This window comes from Tamandua tetradactyla, chromosome 11 (genome assembly GCF_023851605.1).
Source record: "Tamandua tetradactyla isolate mTamTet1 chromosome 11, mTamTet1.pri, whole genome shotgun sequence".
Taxonomy (NCBI): Eukaryota; Metazoa; Chordata; class Mammalia; order Pilosa; family Myrmecophagidae; genus Tamandua; species Tamandua tetradactyla.
The window spans coordinates 47,450,842-47,470,636 of NC_135337.1; the positions used below are offsets into that span (position 1 = coordinate 47,450,842).

General features: G+C 37.1%; 2 protein-coding genes across 25 annotated transcripts in view; one reads left to right on the top strand and one right to left on the bottom strand.

Annotated features, from left to right (window-relative positions):
- The window catches only part of DNAJB4 (DnaJ heat shock protein family (Hsp40) member B4), a 65,593-nt gene extending 47,060 nt beyond the window's left edge, over positions 1–18,533 (bottom strand). For 3 of the 12 annotated variants that reach the window (XM_077120557.1, XM_077120546.1, XM_077120547.1), the window contains exons 1-2: positions 18,094–18,411; positions 14,164–14,371 (exon numbers count right to left, since the gene is read on the bottom strand). The gene's annotated coding sequence lies outside the window, so the exon portion shown is untranslated. The other 9 variants (XM_077120558.1, XM_077120553.1, XM_077120554.1 and 6 more) reach the window with 7 other exon arrangements.
- The window catches only part of FUBP1 (far upstream element binding protein 1), a 33,475-nt gene continuing 31,936 nt past the window's right edge, over positions 18,257–19,795 (top strand). For 6 of the 13 annotated variants that reach the window (XR_013159384.1, XR_013159385.1, XR_013159383.1 and 3 more), the window contains exon 1: positions 18,257–18,820. Coding sequence is in view for 10 of the 13 variants with exons in the window: in XM_077120527.1 (XP_076976642.1) it covers positions 18,704–18,820 (117 nt within the window). In the remaining 3 variants the exon portion in view is untranslated. The remainder of the gene's footprint in view (positions 18,821–19,795) is intronic. The other 7 variants (XM_077120531.1, XM_077120533.1, XM_077120532.1 and 4 more) reach the window with 2 other exon arrangements.

Sequence of the window (19,795 nt, forward strand, 5' to 3'; positions counted from 1 at the left end):
ATTCGTGTTACAGAGAGTATTTAAGTCCAGGGTACAGGAGGAAAACTGCATTGCATGCTATGGGCTATGTTTAAAAGGAAAACATCAACACTACCACCGCAACAGCAGAGGTAAATAATGGGGTGGGGGAACAAGAGTTAAGAGGAGATTTAGATTTTCTATCTGGCAAGGGTGTGTTTATTGGTTTTCTTTCTCTTGTGAACAATGAAATGATCTAAAATTGAGAGTGTTGATGGATGTGGACTTTGGGCACTATACATGATCCCTGATGAATGCAGGTGGCTGAAGGATGCACTGACGGAGAAGTAGATTGGCAAACAATGGTGTATTCTTACGAACAAATATTGTGCTGCCACAAAAAAGGAATGAAGTTTTGAGGCAAGCAATGTGAATGAACATGTGGGACATTTGGTGAGGCAAAATAAGCCAGAAACAAAAGAACAACAATGGTATGATCTTCTTTAGAAAACGCTTACAAGAAAGCAGAGGCCTAGATTGTAAGCTTTTATAGAAGCTTTTATAGAAGACACATTTAGTCCAGAGTAGTTAATTATTATTTCTGGATTTCGAGAGGCTGTCAAGAATGAATGTGGGGATATTACTTATTAATTATTATAGAAAGAAAAAGGATTACAATAGGGTGCCATGAACAATTATATGCCAACAAATCAGAAAACATAATTGAAATGGACAAATTCCTAGATACATACAAATTACCTAACCTGGCACAAAAAGAAATAGAAAATCAAAACATACCGATATCAAAGAGATAAAATCAGTAATTAAAAATCTCCCAACAAAGATGTCCAGGACCAAAGGTTTCTTTTTGAATTCTACCAAACCTTTAAAAAAAATTTCAAACCAATCTTCCTTGAATTCTTCTAAAATACAGAAGAGGAGGCATAACTCCCTAATTCATTCTATGAGGCCGGCATTACCCTGAAACCAAAGCCAAATAAAGACAGCAAAAGAAAATTATAGAATAATGACATAGCTTTCACAATGTGACTGTGTGATTGTGAAAACCTTGTTTCTGATGCTCCTTTTATCTACCTTATCAACAGAAGAATAAAATATATAGAATAAAAATAAATAATAGAGGAAACAAATGTTAAACTTAGATTGAAATGCTAGTGATCAATGAAAAGGAGGGGTGAGGGGTATGATATATATAAATTTCTTTCTGTTGTCTTTCTATTTCTGTTTCTGAATTGATGCAAATGTTCTAAGAAATGATCATGACGATGAATATGCAACTATGTGATGATATTGTGAATTACTGATTATATATGTATAACAGAATGATCATATGTTAAGAATGTTTGTGTTTCTTTCTTGTCATTTTTAAAAAAAAATTTAAAAATTAAAAAAAAAAAAGAAAATTACAGATCAATATACCTGTTCTAGTTTGTTAGCTGCTGAAATGTGATGTTCCAGAAACAGAATGGCTTTTAAAAAGGGGAATTTAATAAGTTGCTAGCTCACAGTTCTAAGGCCGAGAAAATGTCTCAGTTAAAACAAGACTATATATAGAAATGCCCAATCCAGGAAAAGATACCTAGGTTCAAGGCCAATGATGTTCAAGGTTTCTCTCTCGGATAGAAGGGCACATGGCAAAATCTGCTAGTTTTCTCTTCCAGTTTCTTGTTTCATGAAACTCCCCAGGAGGCATTTTTCCTTCTTCATCTCTAAAGTCGCTGCCTGTTGGACTCTCTGCTTCATGGTCCTGAGACGTTCTGTCATCCTTCTCTGCTCTCTCAGAATCTCCAAAGGTCACTGGCTGGTGGACTCTCTTCTCGTGGCTATGTCTGTTCTGAACCTTTCTCCAAAATACTTATTTTATAGGATTCCAGTAAACTAATCAAGACCCATCTGGAATGGGTAGAGACACATCTCCACCTAATCAAGTTTAATACCCACATGTGACTGAGTCACATCTTCATGGAGATAATTTAAAGTTTCAACATACAGTACTGAATAGGGATTAGAAGAAACAGTGGCCTTTACAAAATGGGATTAGGATTAAAACACGGCTTTTCTAGGGTACATAAATCCTTTCAAACCTGCACGATACCTTATGACTATAGATGCAAAAATCCTCAAACAAAATACTGACAAACTCAATCCCACAGCATATTATAAGGACTTGCAACCTGATCAAGTGTTATTTATTCCAGGAATGCAAGAATGGTTAACATAAATAAGAAAATCAATCAATGTAATACACCACAGTAATAGAATGAAGGAGAAAAAACACACATGATCATCTCAATTGATGAAGATAAGGCATTTGACAAAATCCAACATCCTTTCATGATAGAAACACTCAGAAAACTATGAATGGAAAGGAATGTTCTCAAAGTAACAGAGGGCACTCATGAAAAACCCACTACAAATATCATACTTACTAATGAAAGACTGTAAGCTTTCCCCGTAAGATCAGGAACAAGACAAAGATCGCCACTGTCATCACTGTTATTCAACACTGTACTGGAAATTCTAGCAGAGCAACCAGGAAGGAGTAAGAAATAAAAGGCATTCAAATTGGAAAATAAGTCAAATTATCCCTATTCACAGAAGATATGATCCTATACATAGACAATCCCAAAGAATCCACAAGAAAGCTACTAGAACTAATAAATGAACTCAGCAGAGGGACAGGATACAAGATAAACATGCAGAGTTCGATAAACATGCAGAGTTTGGGTGGGTTTCTATAAATCAATAACGAACAATCTGAAAAGGAAATCAAGAAAACAATCCCATTTACAATAGCACCTAAAAGAATAAGTACTTAGGAATGAATCTAACCAAGTTGTTGAAAGATATGTACAATGAAAACTATAAAATATTGCTACAAGAAATTAAAGAAGACCTAAATAGATGGAAGGACAATCATTGTGCATTGATTATTAGACTGAATTGTTGAGATGTCAACTGCCTTAAGCAATCAACAAATTCAAAGCAACCCCAATCAAAATTTCAGTAATCTTTTTGCAAAAAGGGAAAAATCAATTGGCAAATTCATATGGAATTGCAATGTGTTCCTGACACACAATACAACTTTGAAAAAGAAGAACAGAGTTGAAGGACTCACACTTCCTGAATTCAAAACTCACTACAAAGCTATAGTAATTAAAACAGTGTGGTGCTGGCATAAGGGTAGACATACAGACCAATGGAATAGAATTAAAAGTCCAGAGATAAATCCACATATCTCTGGCCAGTTTTTAAAATTTTTATTGACAAATCTTCACACACATACAGTCCATACATGGTGTACAATCAGTGGCTCCCAATGTCATCACATAATTGGTTATTCAGCACCATAATCATTTTTAGAACATTTCCATCACTCCAGAAAAAATAAATAAGTAAAAAGTAAAAAACTCATACAGTTTCGGAGAAGATGGCGGCTTAGTAAGATGCGCGGGTCTTAGTTCCTCCTCCAGAACAGCAACTAAAGAAACAGAAACAATACGAAACAGCTCCCGGAGCCACGACAGAGACTAAAAAGACAGCGTACCCCATTCTGGAACGGCTGAACAGGCAGGGAGAATCCGCTGCGGTGAGATACCCGAGGGGCGTGCGTTTTCCCGGCCGGGGCGGCTGGCGACTGGGGTCCCCTCCACGCACGTGGCTCCCCGGTCTGACTGGGAACATTGGATAGCGGGGCCCTCCCGCCACGCTTGGCGTCTTGGGCCAGCTGGGCAATTTGGACCGGCATTCCCCCAAGCCACGGAGGCCGGCGACCCCCCCTCCACGCGTGGTTTCCCGGGCCGACTGCGAGATTCGGATTGGCAAGTTAAAGGAGCCACAGCATCTTTTACTGGTGGGACCTGCAGACAGATGAGCACCACGAGCGCCACCTACTGGGCAGGAAAAGAAAAACAGAGCCCAGAGATTTCAAAGAAAAACCTTTCAACCAGCCGGGTCCCACACCCAGGGAAATCTGATCAAATGCCCAGACACCAGCAGAAAATAATGGATGACGCTCGGAAAATTGAAGATATGACCCAGTCAAAGGAACAAACTAATAGTTCAAATGAGATACAGGAGCTGAGACAACTAATGCTGAATATACGAACAGAAATGGAAAAACTCTTCAAAAACCAAATCGATAAATTGAGGGAGGACATGAAGAAGACATGGGCTGAACAAAAAGAAGAAATAGAAAATCTGAAAGAACAAATCACAGAACTTATGGGAGTGAAGGACAAAGAAGAAAAAATGGAAAAAACAATGGATACCTACAATGGTAGATCTAAAGAGACAGAAGCTACAATTAGTGAACTGGAGGATGGAACATCTGAATTCCAAAAAGAAACAGAAACTATAGGGAAAAGAATGGAAAAACTTGAGCAGGGGATCAGGGAACTGAATGACAATATGAAGCGCACAAATATACGTGTTGTGGATGTCCCAGAAGGAGAAGAGAAGGGAAAAGGAGGAGAAAAACTAATGGAAGAAATTATCACTGAAAATTTCCCAACTCTTATGAAAGACCTAAATTTACAGATCCAAGAAGTGCAGCACACCCCAAAGAGAATAGACCCAAATAGGCGTTCTCCAAGACACTTACTAGTTAGAATGTCAGAGGTCAAAGAGATGGAGAGGATCTTGAAAGCAGCAAGAGAAAAACAATCTGTCACATACAAGGGAAACCCAATAAGACTATGTGTAGATTTCTCAGCAGAAACCATGGAAGCTAGAAGACAGTGGGATGATATATTTAAATTACTAAAAGAGAAAAACTGCCAACCAAGACTTCTATATCCAGCAGAACTGTCCTTCAAAAATGAAGGAGAAATTAAAACATTTATAGACAAAAAGTCACTGAGAGAATTTGTGACCAAGAGACCAGCTCTGCAAGAAATACTAAAGGGAGCACTAGAGTCAGATACGAAAAGACAGAAGAGAGAGGTATGGAGTAAAATGTAGAAAGAAGGAAAATCAGATATGATATATATAATACAAAAGGCAAAATGTTAGAGGAAAATATTATCCAAACAGTAATAACACTAAAGGTTAATGGACTGAATTCCCCAATCAAAAGACATTGACTGGCAGAATGGATTACGACCCAGCAATACCACTGCTAGGTATCTACTCAAAGGACTTAAGGGCAAAGACACAGACGGACATTTGCACACCAGTGTTTATAGCAGCATTATCTACAATTGCAAAGAGATGGAAACAGCCAAAATGTCCATCAACAGACGAGTGGCTAAACAAACTGTGGCGTATACCTACGATGGAATATTATGCAGCTTTAAGACAGACTAAACTTATGAAGCATGTAATAACATGGATGGACCTAGAGAACATTATGCTGAGTGAGTCTAGCCAAAAACTAAAGGACAAATACTGTATGGTCCCACTGATGTGAACCGACATTCAAGAATCAGCTTGGAATATATCATTGGTAACAGAGACCAGCAGGAGTTAGAAACAGGGTAAGATAATGGGTAATTGGAGCTGAAGGGATACAGACTGTGCAACAGGACTAGATACAAAAACTCAAAAATGGACAGCACAATAATACCTAAGTGTAATGTAACTATGTTGGAACACTCAATGAAGCTGCACCTGAAATATAGTTTTTTGTTTGTTTGTTTGTATCTTTTGTTTTTGTTTTTTCTTTTTCCTTTTTTTATATATATACATTTTTTATTAGTATTATTATTTTAATTCTCTTCTCTATATTAACATTCTATATCTTTTTCTGCTGTTTTGCTAGTTCTTTTCCTAAATCGATGCAAATGTACTAAGAAATGATGATCATACATCTATGTGATGATACTAAGAATTACTGAGTGCATGTGTAGAATGGAATGATTTCTAAATGTTGTGTTAATTTCTTTTCTTTTTTTTGATTAATAAAAAAAATTAAAAAAACAAAAAAAACAAAAACAAAACAAAAAAAAACTCATACATCCCATAGCCCTTACCCCTCCCTCTCATTGACCATAATATTTCCATCTACCCAATTTAATCTACTCCTTACTCCCACTATTTTTATTTTTTTTAAAAATCCCCCCCCCCTTTTTTTTGGCATGGGCAGGCTCCGGGAATCGAACCAGGGTCTCTGGCATGGCAGGCAAGAAATCCATATATATATATTTTTTCTCACTCCTCTGTTCATACCCTAGCCAACTGAGTTTTGACAAGAGTGCCAAGTCCATTTAATGGGGGAAACAATAGTCTCTTTAACCAATGATGCTGGGACAACTGGAAATTCACATATAAAAAGAATGAATGTGGACCCCTAACCACTCACCATACACTAAAATTAATTCAAAATGGATCAACGACCTAAATATAAGAGCTAATACTATTAAACTCTTCCAAGGAAACACAAATATCTTCAGGACTTTTGTAGTAGGCAATGGACTTCAGATTTTAAACCAAAAGCATAAGCAACAAAAGAAAAAATAGACAAAATGGATTTCATCAAAATTAAAAACATTTGTGCATCTAAGACCTTTACCATGAAAGTAAAAAGACAACCTATAGAATGGGAGGAAATCATATATCTGGTAAGAGTTTAATATTCAGATTATATAAAAACACCTACAACAGAAAGACACTAGAACTCAACAACAGAAAGACAAACAGCCCAATTAAAAAATTGGCAAAGGATTTGAAAGATATTTCTCCAAAGAAAATATTCAAATGGTCAGTAAGCATATGAACACATGCTCAACATCATTAACCATTAAAGAAATGCAAATTAAAACTACAACAAGATACCACTTTATACCTACTAGGATGGCTGTTATTTAAAAAAAAAACTGAAATTAAGAGTGAGGATTGTGGAGAAATGGGAACCCTCGTACACTACTGGCAGTAATGTACAATGGAACAACCACTATGGATAAGAGTTTGGCAGTTACTCAGAAAGTTAAACACAGAATTACCATATGACCCAGCAATTCCATTCCTAGGTATATACCCCCAAAAAACTGAAAGCAGGAACTAAGACAGATATTGGTTCACCAATGTTCATCACAGCATTATTCACAATATCCAAGAGGTGGAAGGAATCCAAGTGTTCCACAGATGAAGGAATAAACAAATTGTGGTATATCCATACAGTGGAATATTATTCGGCGGTAAGAAGTAATGAAATTCTGGTACATACTAAAACATGGATAAACCTTGAAGAAATCATACTGATGAAATAAGGCAGACACAAAAGGACAAATACGGTATGCTAGCTCATATGAAATACTTAGATTGGGCAAATTCTTAGAGACAGAAAGCAGAGTAATCATTACCAGGGGTGAGGGGAGCAGAAAACGGGGAGCTATTGCTAAATGAGTATGAGTTTTGGTTTGGTTTGAGATGATAAAAATAGTCTGGAAATAGATATTCTTGAAAAGTTACACAGTATTTTCAATGTACTTAATGTCAAAGCATGTCCATTTAAAGTGGCTAGAATTATTTTTATGTTAGTATATTTTACCACAATTAAAAATTTATTATTTTAAAAAATATATAATACTGGCAATAGTAAGCATGTGATTCAGCTCTGATCAACACGTAAGTCTGATTGGCAGTAAGGGGGAAGAGATGTTAGGAAGGTTTCACTGCTTTTAAAAGAAAGATACAGTTTTCTTCTTCCACTTTAACAGTCATGGCTACATGATACCTGGAACTGTATGGCAACCATTATGCAATCATGAGAGGAACTAAGCCAACATGCTGCGGACAGCGGAGAACAAGGACGTTAAAAAAGAAAAAAAAAAACAGGATATTTCATTTATTGCTGAGCTGCTAAATCAACCTAGAGCCATTCTGTCCCTGGATATTTTTGCAACATGACTTCTGTTATTCTTTAAGCCATTTAATGAGCTTTTGTTATGGCCAAAATAATTCTGATACAATCATTTTAATTTCATATTAATGCTCAGGGTACCAATAAACACACTAAGACTCAAAAAGAATTAAATAACTTGGTGAGATCACTTAGGCAGCAAATAGTGAATTGAAGCTCGTTTAACTCCAAAGTCTATTCTCTTACAATACCAGTTCTCAGGAGCATTAATACTGATTACGAGTTGTGGATTTAAAGAGTAGATACAACTGAAAGACAAAGGTGAACGGAGGTTGAGGACTGTTGAAGTGACTCGCAAAGAAATAAAGCCAAGATGCATAAAAGAAATTGAAAGAAAAGGAAAGTTTCAAAAGACTAGAGTACATCAGTAAACAAACTAAACTGATAAGCTGTCTTCTTAAGGGGAGAACAGTATCAGACTTGAAGATTTTTATTATTGAAATAGGCTGGGGAAAGGCTATGCAGGCTGTGGCCATAAGCATGGAGGGATTACATTTTGACTGGTCAAGGACGAATTCATTCAATATTTACTAAATTCTTCTATGTGGCACACATTACTTTATGCACTGGGGGTACAGTGGTGACTAAAATAGGCAAGATACCATTGTGGAGCTCCACACTTGTACTGGTTTGAAAGGATGTATGAACCCTACAAAAGCCATGTTTTAATCAAAATCCCATTTTGTAAAGGCAGAATAATCCCTATTCAATACTGTATGTTTGAAACTGTAATTAGATCATCTCCCTGGAGAAGTGATTTAGTCAAGAGTGGTTGTTAAACTGGATTAGGTGACATCATGGGGTGGGTTTTGATAAGTTTCTGGAGTCCTATAAAAGAGGAAACATTTTGGAGAAAAAGACATTCAGAGAGAGCAGAGCAGAATGACATAGCCATGAGTAGCAGAGACCACCAGCCAGTGACCTTTGGAGATGAAGAAGAAAAATGCCTCCCGGAGAGCTTCATGAAACAGGAAGCCAGGAGAAGAAGCTAGCAGATGATGCCGTGTTCGCCAGTACCCTTCCAGATGAAAGAGAAACTGACTGTGCTCGCCATGTGCCTTCCACTTGAGAGAGAAACCCTGAACTTCATCAGCCTTCTTGAACCAAGGTATCTTTCCATGGATGCCTCAGATTGGACATTTCTATAAACTTGCTTTAACTGGGACATTTTCTCGGCCTTAGAACTGTAAACTAGCAACTTATTAAATTCCCTTTTTCTGTTTCTGGTATATTGCATTCTGGCAGCTAGTAAACTAGAACAACAGTCTAATGCAAAGAACAAACAAGAATCAACTCAAACTTTGGTGTGTACAAAATTTGGAGGTACCACAGTCAGTGGTACCCAGTGATATATGATCTGAGATGAAGTTCCATGGTTGTGGCCTGCCAGCAACCTGAGGACTTTACTCAGGATACAAATAGAACACTGGTGATTATACAAGAATCAATAACAATCAGGATGACAATGTACTAGCATTCATGTAATTATTTGAAGTAATGTAAATAAACTAAGAAATAAATGTTTGAGGAATGATCTGATCATTAAGTTTCCCCCATCTAATTTTTCAACCCATTACTTAATAAACTATAGACGATTATTTCTCAGATTGACGCAAATAACTATCTGAATGCAATTATGGAGTCTTTGCAAAATACTTAATGTTTTGTTCAATATTCACTCACTAGGATAGGCTCCAAGAGAGTAAGTATGGTTGTCATTTTGTTCATTGCTATATCTCCAGCACCTAGAATGATGCTCAGCAATTTTATTTACTAGACCAAATGGGTGGCATCAAGTAGATGTCAGACACTATGCTAATTTCAAAGATAAATACGACAGTTTCCTTCCTTAAGAAGTTTACCACTTAAAGGCTCTAACTAAAATATCTTGACTGTCACACATCAAAGTACATAGTTAGAGTTATTAGTGGGGTTATTAGGAATCTAAAAATAATAACTGTCCTGGATAAAAGATTTTATTGTAGGCTTCATAAACTTCCCCATAAAAACTACCATTATGTCTGAAAAATTATTTTTATACCATTAGGTGATACAATCAGATAACATGGTATAAACAAGAACTACAGCAAACCATGGGAAATAATATTACTTGCTTCTAAAAAAATTAACTCCTTTCCTTCTCAAGTACATGTCCCTTCAAATAAGTAAAATATTGAAGTGAAAATAACAGTTAATATGAAGCAACATATAAAGAACTAAAAGAATCAGAAGGCAAATTCCAACCAGATCACTGCTATAAATAGAGACATGGAAATGTCAGGACAGAGAGGAAAACCTTCACTAAAAAGCAACAACAAAACTGTATCCTAAGTGAGTTTTACATTTTGTATCCATTGATCATCAGTCAGGTTTTTCAGTGTCTGTAAGTAAAAAAATGTTTGTAAGTAAAGATACATGTCCTGATTACAAAAATCGAAGTCTTTGGTTCCACACAGATTCTTCTTGTCCTTGTACCCTAGGAGCACAAAATCTCCATCTGAAACACTGCAATCACAGCTGCTTCATACAGAAAATATTTAATAAAGAATACTGGATTTGGAAACTAGTCTTGGCTCTGCAATTAATTTTGTGACTTTGTACTCTAAGTTAGTTTCCTCAACTATAAAGTGAAAGAAATGAACTAGATGATCTTCAAGGTCTACCAAAGTCTGAAATTCTAAAAAAAAAAATTTGAATGAAGTAACCTTCAGTGGCACCTAGTCTCAAAGGACCCCAACATTCATAACTATTCATTGAACATTTGTTGAGTTCTACCTAAGAAGAAAAGTGGAAGTAGGAGAGTATACTAAATAATTCAAATTGGCATTTATTAAGCTTTTATCAACATGAAAACACTAACCATGAAGGATAAACCAAAGAAAAAGACCTATACCTTATTCAGCTTTCTCTTATAGGAGAGGAAAGGGGATAGTTTTCACTTTTTTTGAGTATGTAATTGGGATAGTTTTTAAATTTTGAAGAGCATAAGAATCAAGCATAGTGCTTGCTTTTTTTTTTTAAAGAAAAATACAGATTCGCCTTAAAATTATTAAGTAAGTCTCATTCAAATGGGGGCCAGGTATCTGCATTTTAAAAAGCATCCCAGGTGATACTGTGGCCGTTGGCCAAAAAATAATGCCCTAGACTAGACCAACAAAAACTTGATATGGTTCAAAATTACAAAATGTTCCTAGAACTTAAGTTTTCACTAGACTATATATCTCTAACAACTAGAGAACAAACTGCAAAGCATTAAAAATATAAAGCAGGGCGGGCCATGGTGGTTCAGCAGATAAGAGTGCTTGCCTGCCATGCCCAAGGACCCGGGTTCGATTCCTGGTGCCTGCCCATGTAAAAAAAAAAAAATATATATATATATATAGAAAGCAAAAGTGTGACAATTTGTAGACTCCATGGTTCTCAAATCTGGTATGTACTTTAGGATTAACCTAGGAAGCTATAACGGTTTGTTTGTCTTTGTTGGTTTTTTTTTTTTTGAGGGGGGGTAGCGCATGGGCTGGGAATCGAACCCAGTTTTCCCACATAGCAGGAGAGAATTCTACCGCTGACCATCGCACCCCCTTAATTTATTTTTAACATTTTAGTTCTGAGGCAACGTTCAGAATGAAATCTTGTAGGTGGTTAAATAAACATAGGTTTAGAAATACATTTGGGGAATAAGTATTAGACTAATTATAGTTGATTATCGTTATTCTCAGTAGTCATGTTCTACAAAGTCTCCCCAACAAATGAATTGGCAAATATTGACCACTGCCCTGAGGGAAACTACAGGGTTAGGTTTGTACAAACCTCTGATCACAAGATTCTGTCAACAGATCACTACATAATCAGGATTTATGTAAGTGTGTTTCTGTTTAAAGATATCTTATATCTTGTACTTTTTCCTTAAATCTGTATACAATGATTCTCTAGAAAGTTACTTCAGCAATCTTTCGGAGAATACTCCTATTTATCACCATCTAGAAACAGTATCATTGACTTCAAAACTTCTTTTTTTGTGGTTTTTTTTTTTTTTTTTTTTTTTTTTTTTGGTGCATGGTCTGGGAATTGAATCTGGGTCTCCTGCATGGAAGGTGGGCATTCTACCACTGAACCACCCGTGTACCCCAGAACATTTTTAAAGCGACATTTAAACAGTCTCTGGACATAATTTAAGCAACTTTAATCATAAATCACACTGGGGGACAGGTAATTGGAGCTCATTTTAAAAAGTTAATTCATCAACATTGAACTCACACCAATAGCACTATAACTCATGCCTGAACAAAGTTTATATAAAACATATTCTCTCTGTAAGGCATTATCAGTCTTCTTTGTCTTAGGAACACTAGACAACACTTCAATACTGTGCTTGTGGGCCATTTTAAAAAGCAAAATCACCAACAGAAAGGCAAAAATATGTAAAGCATGGCACTAAAGATACGGTGAAAAGGACACTTGTTTACAGCATGAGAACTGAAACAAGAAGGTAGAGTGTCAATTTGTTTGCCATCAGCTGGGAACTTGAATATTGGTTGACTGGAATTTTTTGCTATTCTACACACGACTGCGAATGAGCAGAACTGCCACGGAAACAGAATCCACAAATAATAATTGCCTACACAATCATGAAACAATTATGAAACTGAATATAAATTACACACACACACATCCATATATCCTGCAGCTGTATTATAAGTTACTAGAATGTATTCTAGCAACTTATAATAAAGGCCGTAATTTTTTGAGACAGATGCTTTGAGCAGTTCCAAATTTTCAACCTGGCGTTACCTACAATAATGGGTAACTGGGAGTACACGGCTCACTAGTAGGGGCAGGGAGCTCATTATATCTCCTATGATTCTGGCCAAAGGTCAGACCCAGTTAAACAGAGAGGATGCCAACAGATGTGTGCAACTAGCCAAACAAACGACATTCTATTAGATATAGAACCCAAATTTTGTATTTTAACAGGAATCCAGCAGGCAGACTGACAATACAAACAGTACCACAGATGCCATGTGGGACTACAGGAGAAAAATAGTGTGTTAATTATACATATTAATGTATTATCTTAGTCTTGAAAAGGCTTACAATCTAGTCAGTGATGTAGACGATAAATACAAACTTCCTGAACAATGTATTTGGAAAATAAAACCAATCACAAATTATATACAATAAACCATTATATACTTTGGTAAAGTATGTTTCAAAACCATCCAATGCAATGATCAGTATAGAAACTAAGTTTATATCATTTTAAATACCATATGGTTCCTTAAATTTCACAAGTTAAATCTATTTCTATTACTTTACATTAAGAGCTGCCTACCCATGAAGAATTTTGGCCTTTCCTGATATAAACTATGGCAAATAATGTAAAAATTCAATATAAAATATGAAGTTACGAATCCACACCTAGAAATTACAAAGTTAAACATTTCATTACCTGCCATTTTATAGATCCTTTGATTTATACACTAACCAAATATTTCAGAGCACCTAGCTCAAACATTCTAGTCAGGCGGCCTGGATTCAAATCCCAGCTCTAATACTTATTAACATGTGATCCAGGGTAAGTTGATTAATCTGTGCCCCAGCAAAATGGAAATATTACTAGTGCCTATCTCAAAAGTCTGTTATGAGAACAAACGAGTTAATACCTGTAAAGCACTTAGAACAGCACCCCGTATATAGCATTAGCTATTATTAATTATTAGTATATTTCAGAATGTGCTATATAGTGGAGACAAAGAAAAACATACAGTCCTTACTGCCACAGACTTTACAATCCAGAAGAAATTCCAAATAAATAAACATTATAGTATAATTACTATGATATGATATTGTACATGAGAGAAAACAGGAATCCCTACATTTGGGACTGCTGGATAGGTTTTATGGGAAAATAGGAATTCACTAGGCCATAGTAAAATTAAAGAGGTAAGATGTATGTTCCTGAAAGAGGATGACAGTAGCACAGGCCTGGGGGGCAGGGTCTACAGTTATTAATAGGTGGGAACAGTAGAGATGATAAAAGCTTGTATTTTTAAAGGCAAATCAATGTTCATGAATAACATCTTAGTATTTTTCAGTCCTCTAACAGTCCTTCAATCAGGATACACTAACAAATTTGGAATCCAAATCAGAGAAGAAATTTCTGATAACATAATATACTATGGCAACAAGGAAACAATTATTATCTTTTTCCTTTTTTTGATTTTTAAAAAATATTTTTCTACTGGCTACTTTTCAGACACAAATGAAGTTTCCCTCTATTTTTGATATGCTGGTGAAAGAAAGAGAGAAGTTGTGAGACTTACCAAAGGGCACACAGATCAGACTTGAATCTCTAGATCTTCTGGAACTGACTCAAGAATTTTTTCCACCACATTGGCTACTGCCAGTTTCAGACATTGGTCAAAATGTTATTTTTTTACAATGTTCCCAAGTTACATCGTGTTAATAACTTTGTCCTTTAAAATGCAAACATCTCTTGCTTCTACTCATTCTTTAGTCTGAAATGAAATCCTGGAAAACTCAATCAGAAGGGAGATAAAAGTCATTAAACTAACCACCTGCCTAATGATCCCTAACAACATCCTGGGCCATCTAATTTGAAGAGGCTGACAGCCTTCTGATATTCAACATATGCCTGTTGTGATTACGCACTGAAAAAACACAGGCCTGGTCTAAATGACAGTACAGCTCTGAAGTTATCTGAGCCTTCCGGCTAACCGTTTTCAGGAGATAAGTGAGGGGTACAGTATGAGACAAGAAGGCTGTAAAATTTTCCCCTCTAAACTGCCTGTTCAAAAAAACCATAACGGATTGTTTTTCTCTGATAACTATAAATAAGAATCTATCGCTATTTTTCACAGTTAACATATCCAATAATGAAAAGTTGTGCTAAGAAAAATCATTCAATCATAAACAATCAATCAGATGGTAAAATACTTGCTGGTACATTTAATAACACAACTTTTAATATCTTTTTCTGTCTTCTCATACTATTATTTGGCAAATCTAAATGTTCCCCGCTGGGCTTCCATAAACTCAAAAACACTGACATTTGCTTAACCCTGAAGATGAAATATGGAAAATCTGTCACGAGTTTAATTTCAATATTAAAGAAATTAACATTTTTTAGTTTTTTAGACTACTGCTGGAGTTCTAATAATGGTAAAATTTTTATAAGAATGCAGTTATAAACTATAATTCAAATGGATATTTAGCCAATCTCTTAAAGTACAACAAACCAATTTTAGATTATCATCTATGAGATACCCACTTTTAAAAGAATTTACAGATTTCATCAGTTATAATGAAATTGGCTAGCATAACCAGCAAGATACAAATGGCTTTGAAGAAAGCAGGTAGACTCAGAATTAATACATATAAAAAAGCCACTGGTTATGAAGCTTTCCTATAATTCAGTTGCTGTTGCAGGGTCCTGAGTTTTATCAAGACTAAAACTTGAACAAAGCTGTTTAATTAAAAAAATTTACAGAAGTGGAGGATAAGGATTATCCTTTCCTAACCATAAAATATACAAGCGGAATTAATATTTAATTAATACCAATTTGCATTTGCCTAGCACTTTGCAGTTTCTGAAAAGCTTATGCAGACAGCTATTTCATTTGAGGATGGCAAGGCAGATTATGATTATTAAGATATGAGAAATCTGAGACACAGAGACTAAGTCACTTGCCCAAGGTCACAAAAAGAACTAAAATGTAGAGGCAGATCTTTTTTCCCAATATTAGTTCATTCAACAAATATCTAGAGTGCTTAACATGTGCTAGGGATTGGTCAATGATGGAGATAGACAAGGTCCCTGCTCTCCAGTTTACATTCTAATGGGAGAGACAATAAACAAGTAAACATATAGAATATAAGGTAACTTCAAATAGTGATATATGCTATAAAATGCTTATGCTAATGGGACACAGCGCAACTGCAGAATGGTACAACCATAGTAGTCAGAAATGGCTTAAGGAAGTGATATCAGAACTGAGGTCTGTGTGACGAAGACAAACCATCCATGTGAAGGTCTGGAAGAGCACTCCACACAGAGAAAAAAGCAAGTAAAACGTCCTAGAGGAAAGAAGGATCTCGGAATAAGAAGGGTGACAGAAACAATCTTCCTGACTATGTGGAGACCTTGGGCCATTCTAGGCAGAAAAGATTTAAAGGGCAACTGGAAAGATAAGGTGAGACACTATGATCTACGTTTTTTAAAAAATCATTCAGGGTGGGCCATGGTGGCTCAGCAAGTAAGAGTGCTTGCCTGCCATGCCCGAGGACCCGGGTTTGATTCTCGGTGCCTGCCCATGTAAAAAAAAAAAAAAAATCATTCAGACTGCTTTTCAAGAATGCATTGTAATATAATCAGAGAGAGGCACCCTTGGAGTTTCAAAAGTACTTGGTAATGGTCTGTTCTTCAGAGAATACTCCTAAGGAGCAGATACATGGGTGTTTGCTCCTTTTCAAACCTTATATATTTTTTGGTATAAAATTTCATGATCTCTTAAAGTTCTAGAAATGTAAAGTTAGAAGCAGAGAAATCAGTTAAAATGCTACTGTAACAGTCCAGGTGTGAGGCCATGGTTGACCAAGTATAGGATGTGAGCAGCGTAGGTGAAAAGTAATGGAATTTTGGAATAAACTTTAAAGATATGGTTCATAAGTTTTCATGATGGTTAAAGAGGCAGGGGCAAGAATCAAGGCTGATAAGTCATTTTCAATGCTTGGCACTTTCGTCCTCAAGATGACATGTGCCTAGATAGAGACATTTTGGTCGTCACATCTTGGGGAAGAAGGGTACTACTGGCATCTAGTGGGTAGAGGCCAGGGATGCTGCTAACGATACTCAAAACACAGCAACAAAGAATTATCTGGCCCCAAATGTCAATAGTGGCAAGAGTAAGAAACTCTGATTTAAACTGATTCCAACTGGTTCTTATCCTAAAATGCCCACACTTTTGGGACAATCTACAAAAAAAATTAGAAACGGAAGGTTTTACTTTCAATATTTAAAGACAACGGTGATATACTGTGGTGTACATTATTAAAGTTTATTTGCTTTGGGGGTAAATTATACCACTGTTGTACACTATGTAGTTCAGAAGGACCGATAGGTAGTAAATCTGACTAATAAAATATGAGAATGCCAACTACTGATTAATAAATGCCATTTGTTGAGTATACTCCAGAAATACAACTGAAAAACTTCTAGTTAACAATATCACCCAACATTGCTTCTGTAGTTATTTATAAACTAGCTATGCTTAAATCTGTATAACTAGCATGATAAAAAAATGGAGTGCCTTATTCCCCAAAATTTAAAGGAGGTGACTAAGAACAGTGTAAAAGATAATCAGAATTTATAAAGGAACAATATGGCAGGAAAATTTGATTGGAGGAAAACGATGGCTCTATCGTATCTATGAACATTTCAATGTTTAGTTATCTGATTTTGAGTCCTGAGCAAGTGGACAGTTAGACATATCAGGAACAGGTCTGTAGCATTCATTTCTTGCAAACTGCTCTAAGACAAGATATGGGGAATTACTCTGTGGACCTAATTTACAAAAGGAAAAAATGCCACAAAGTTGGGTGAGTTCCATTTACCTTCTTTGTTATCTAAGTGCAAAGAATCTTGGGGTGGGCGAAGGTGGAAATCACAGTGACACACAAGAATAAACAGACGAAGACTTCAAAAACACCCTGAAGAATTTCTGGAACTATAAAATAATTAATATTAAGGCAATGAATTACTTTGCCACAAGATGATCGACAAAGTCTGAAGAAATGTGCGAAATTACTTGGTAAATGAGCTGGATAACAGAAAATACAAATATTATCTAAGCCTCAGAAATCCTTGAAGTTGCGATGAAAATTCAGAACATTACCTCACACTGGAGTTCCCAAAGGGTGGAGTTGGGGGGAAAAACACTTCTAAATAGTCACAAAGTCAATTCTGGTCAAGAAACGGATGCTGTTCTTAATTCTGAGGACCTCAACAAAACTGGCCATACATAGGTCACATCCAACAGTAGGTCACTAAGTCTGGTTAACCCTGAATTCCAGGAAAAATCACACACAAAAAAGTAAATATCATATTGTCACATTCCATCACATTATTTAAATTTAAAACTTTGAAACTACTTTGAGAAATAAGGCGCCTATGGCGTGATTTCAGACCGACTTTTGATAAACCTTAAAAACCTGACCATACAGAAGTAAAATACCCTGAAAGTCACGCTGGGTTCCCGAAAGGCCGGGCGGACGTTTTTGGAAGCATCACCGCGCAGTCCCGGAAAAGCTTTTCCGAGGTGCCCTCCCGGGCTGCAGAACTCTAGCGACTCTGTTGCGTCATCCAGCCCATCGACGTCAGTCCTTCACCAGGAATACACAGAATGATCCTCGGCCGAAAATACATCCACACTACATCCCTGAAGGCGCGACCGGCAAGAAACTACTTTTTCTTCAGTTTTTCCGAAACCCAAGAGCAACTGCAGCAGCCACACCAGTCTTAGCCCTCCCGCCCAAGGCAGACATGATCCCAACCTCACCCTAAAAACGCGCGCCGTGGAGACGACAAAACAAACCCCATTCTCGCGAAATCTTAAACCCAACTCTCGTGACATCTTTCGCCTCCTTTTCCAGCCCCACCCCCATACCAGCACGTTGGCTCAGAAATATCGCGAGATTTCCTTCTTTCAGTCCCCGCCCCCCTACGGCACGATGGTCGCACAAGAATGTGATACAGTCTCAACGGCCGCCATTTTCTTTCTTTCTTAACAGTTAGCTGAGAGAAGGTCCCTGCGAAAAAGCGGCAGCGGCCACTGTAGTGTAGCGATGGCAGATTATTCAACCGTGCCTCCTCCTTCCTCGGGCTCAGCCGGTGGTGGCGGCGGCGGCGGGGGCGGAGGAGTTAACGATGCTTTCAAAGATGCGCTACAGAGAGCACGGCAGGTAAGTCTGGACCGCGCGGCGGGATCCCGACAGCTCACGGTAATTGGCCGCTGGCTGAGTAGGCCGCTACTTCTTCGCGCATGAGGAGTCGGAAAGTGGTGCTCTTCCGGCCTCCGAAATGTGAGGCTTGTTTCCCAGCATTGGTAACAGATTAGAGACGGAAACTGGTTTTGTGTTCTTGGATTAAGAACTCTCACGCGTGCCACGCAAGATGGCTTTAGGTCTTTCTCCCGCTTCTGCGGCGCTCGCGGTTCTCTAAGGAGTTAAGTTTAGCCTCCCCTTTTCTTTAGAATGAATACTCTTCGTGGGGGTAAAGCGCGCCTAGTTTTACATAGCAGGGTGGAAGGTTTTGGTAATAATGCGTTTTGGGGAAGGACTAGGGTCTCTCTACAGGCCCTACCTAATAAGAAAAGGAATTTGTCACTAAAGTGGTCTTTATAGCTTCCAGCCCATTCGATTTCTCCCTTTCAATTAACGATGTTTAGATGTCATTCGCCTTCACCTCTACAAAGAGCAAATGTAACAGAGCACTAATATACGGGGTTGGAAACCTTCCTCTGGGCGGGATTTCCGTGTCAGTCTCTTCTACTAGTCCTCCCTCATAATTCTCAAAATGGCCTCAGGCTCTTTATAACCGAAGTTTCAATTTGGACCTGCCTCTCTTCAGAGTCGTAAACTGGCCAGATCTTTTTGATTTACGTAGGTTTGCACGTTTGCCCTGAAGGCGCTTTACCCAAACGAAAACTGTAAAGAAAAAGAAGTTTGGAATTTAAAGATATTTCTAACTTGAAGTTTACTTTTATTAGGTTGTTCCTTAATGTAGTTGAAGTCTGAAAATTTGTGATATTGGTATGGATCCATATTCTCATTATGACACTACGCATGTTGTACTAGGTGCTAGACATTTTAGATACAATGTTAAATGTTAATCAGAAACTAATATTGTGCTACGTTTTAGGAGTTTTATTTAGTAAA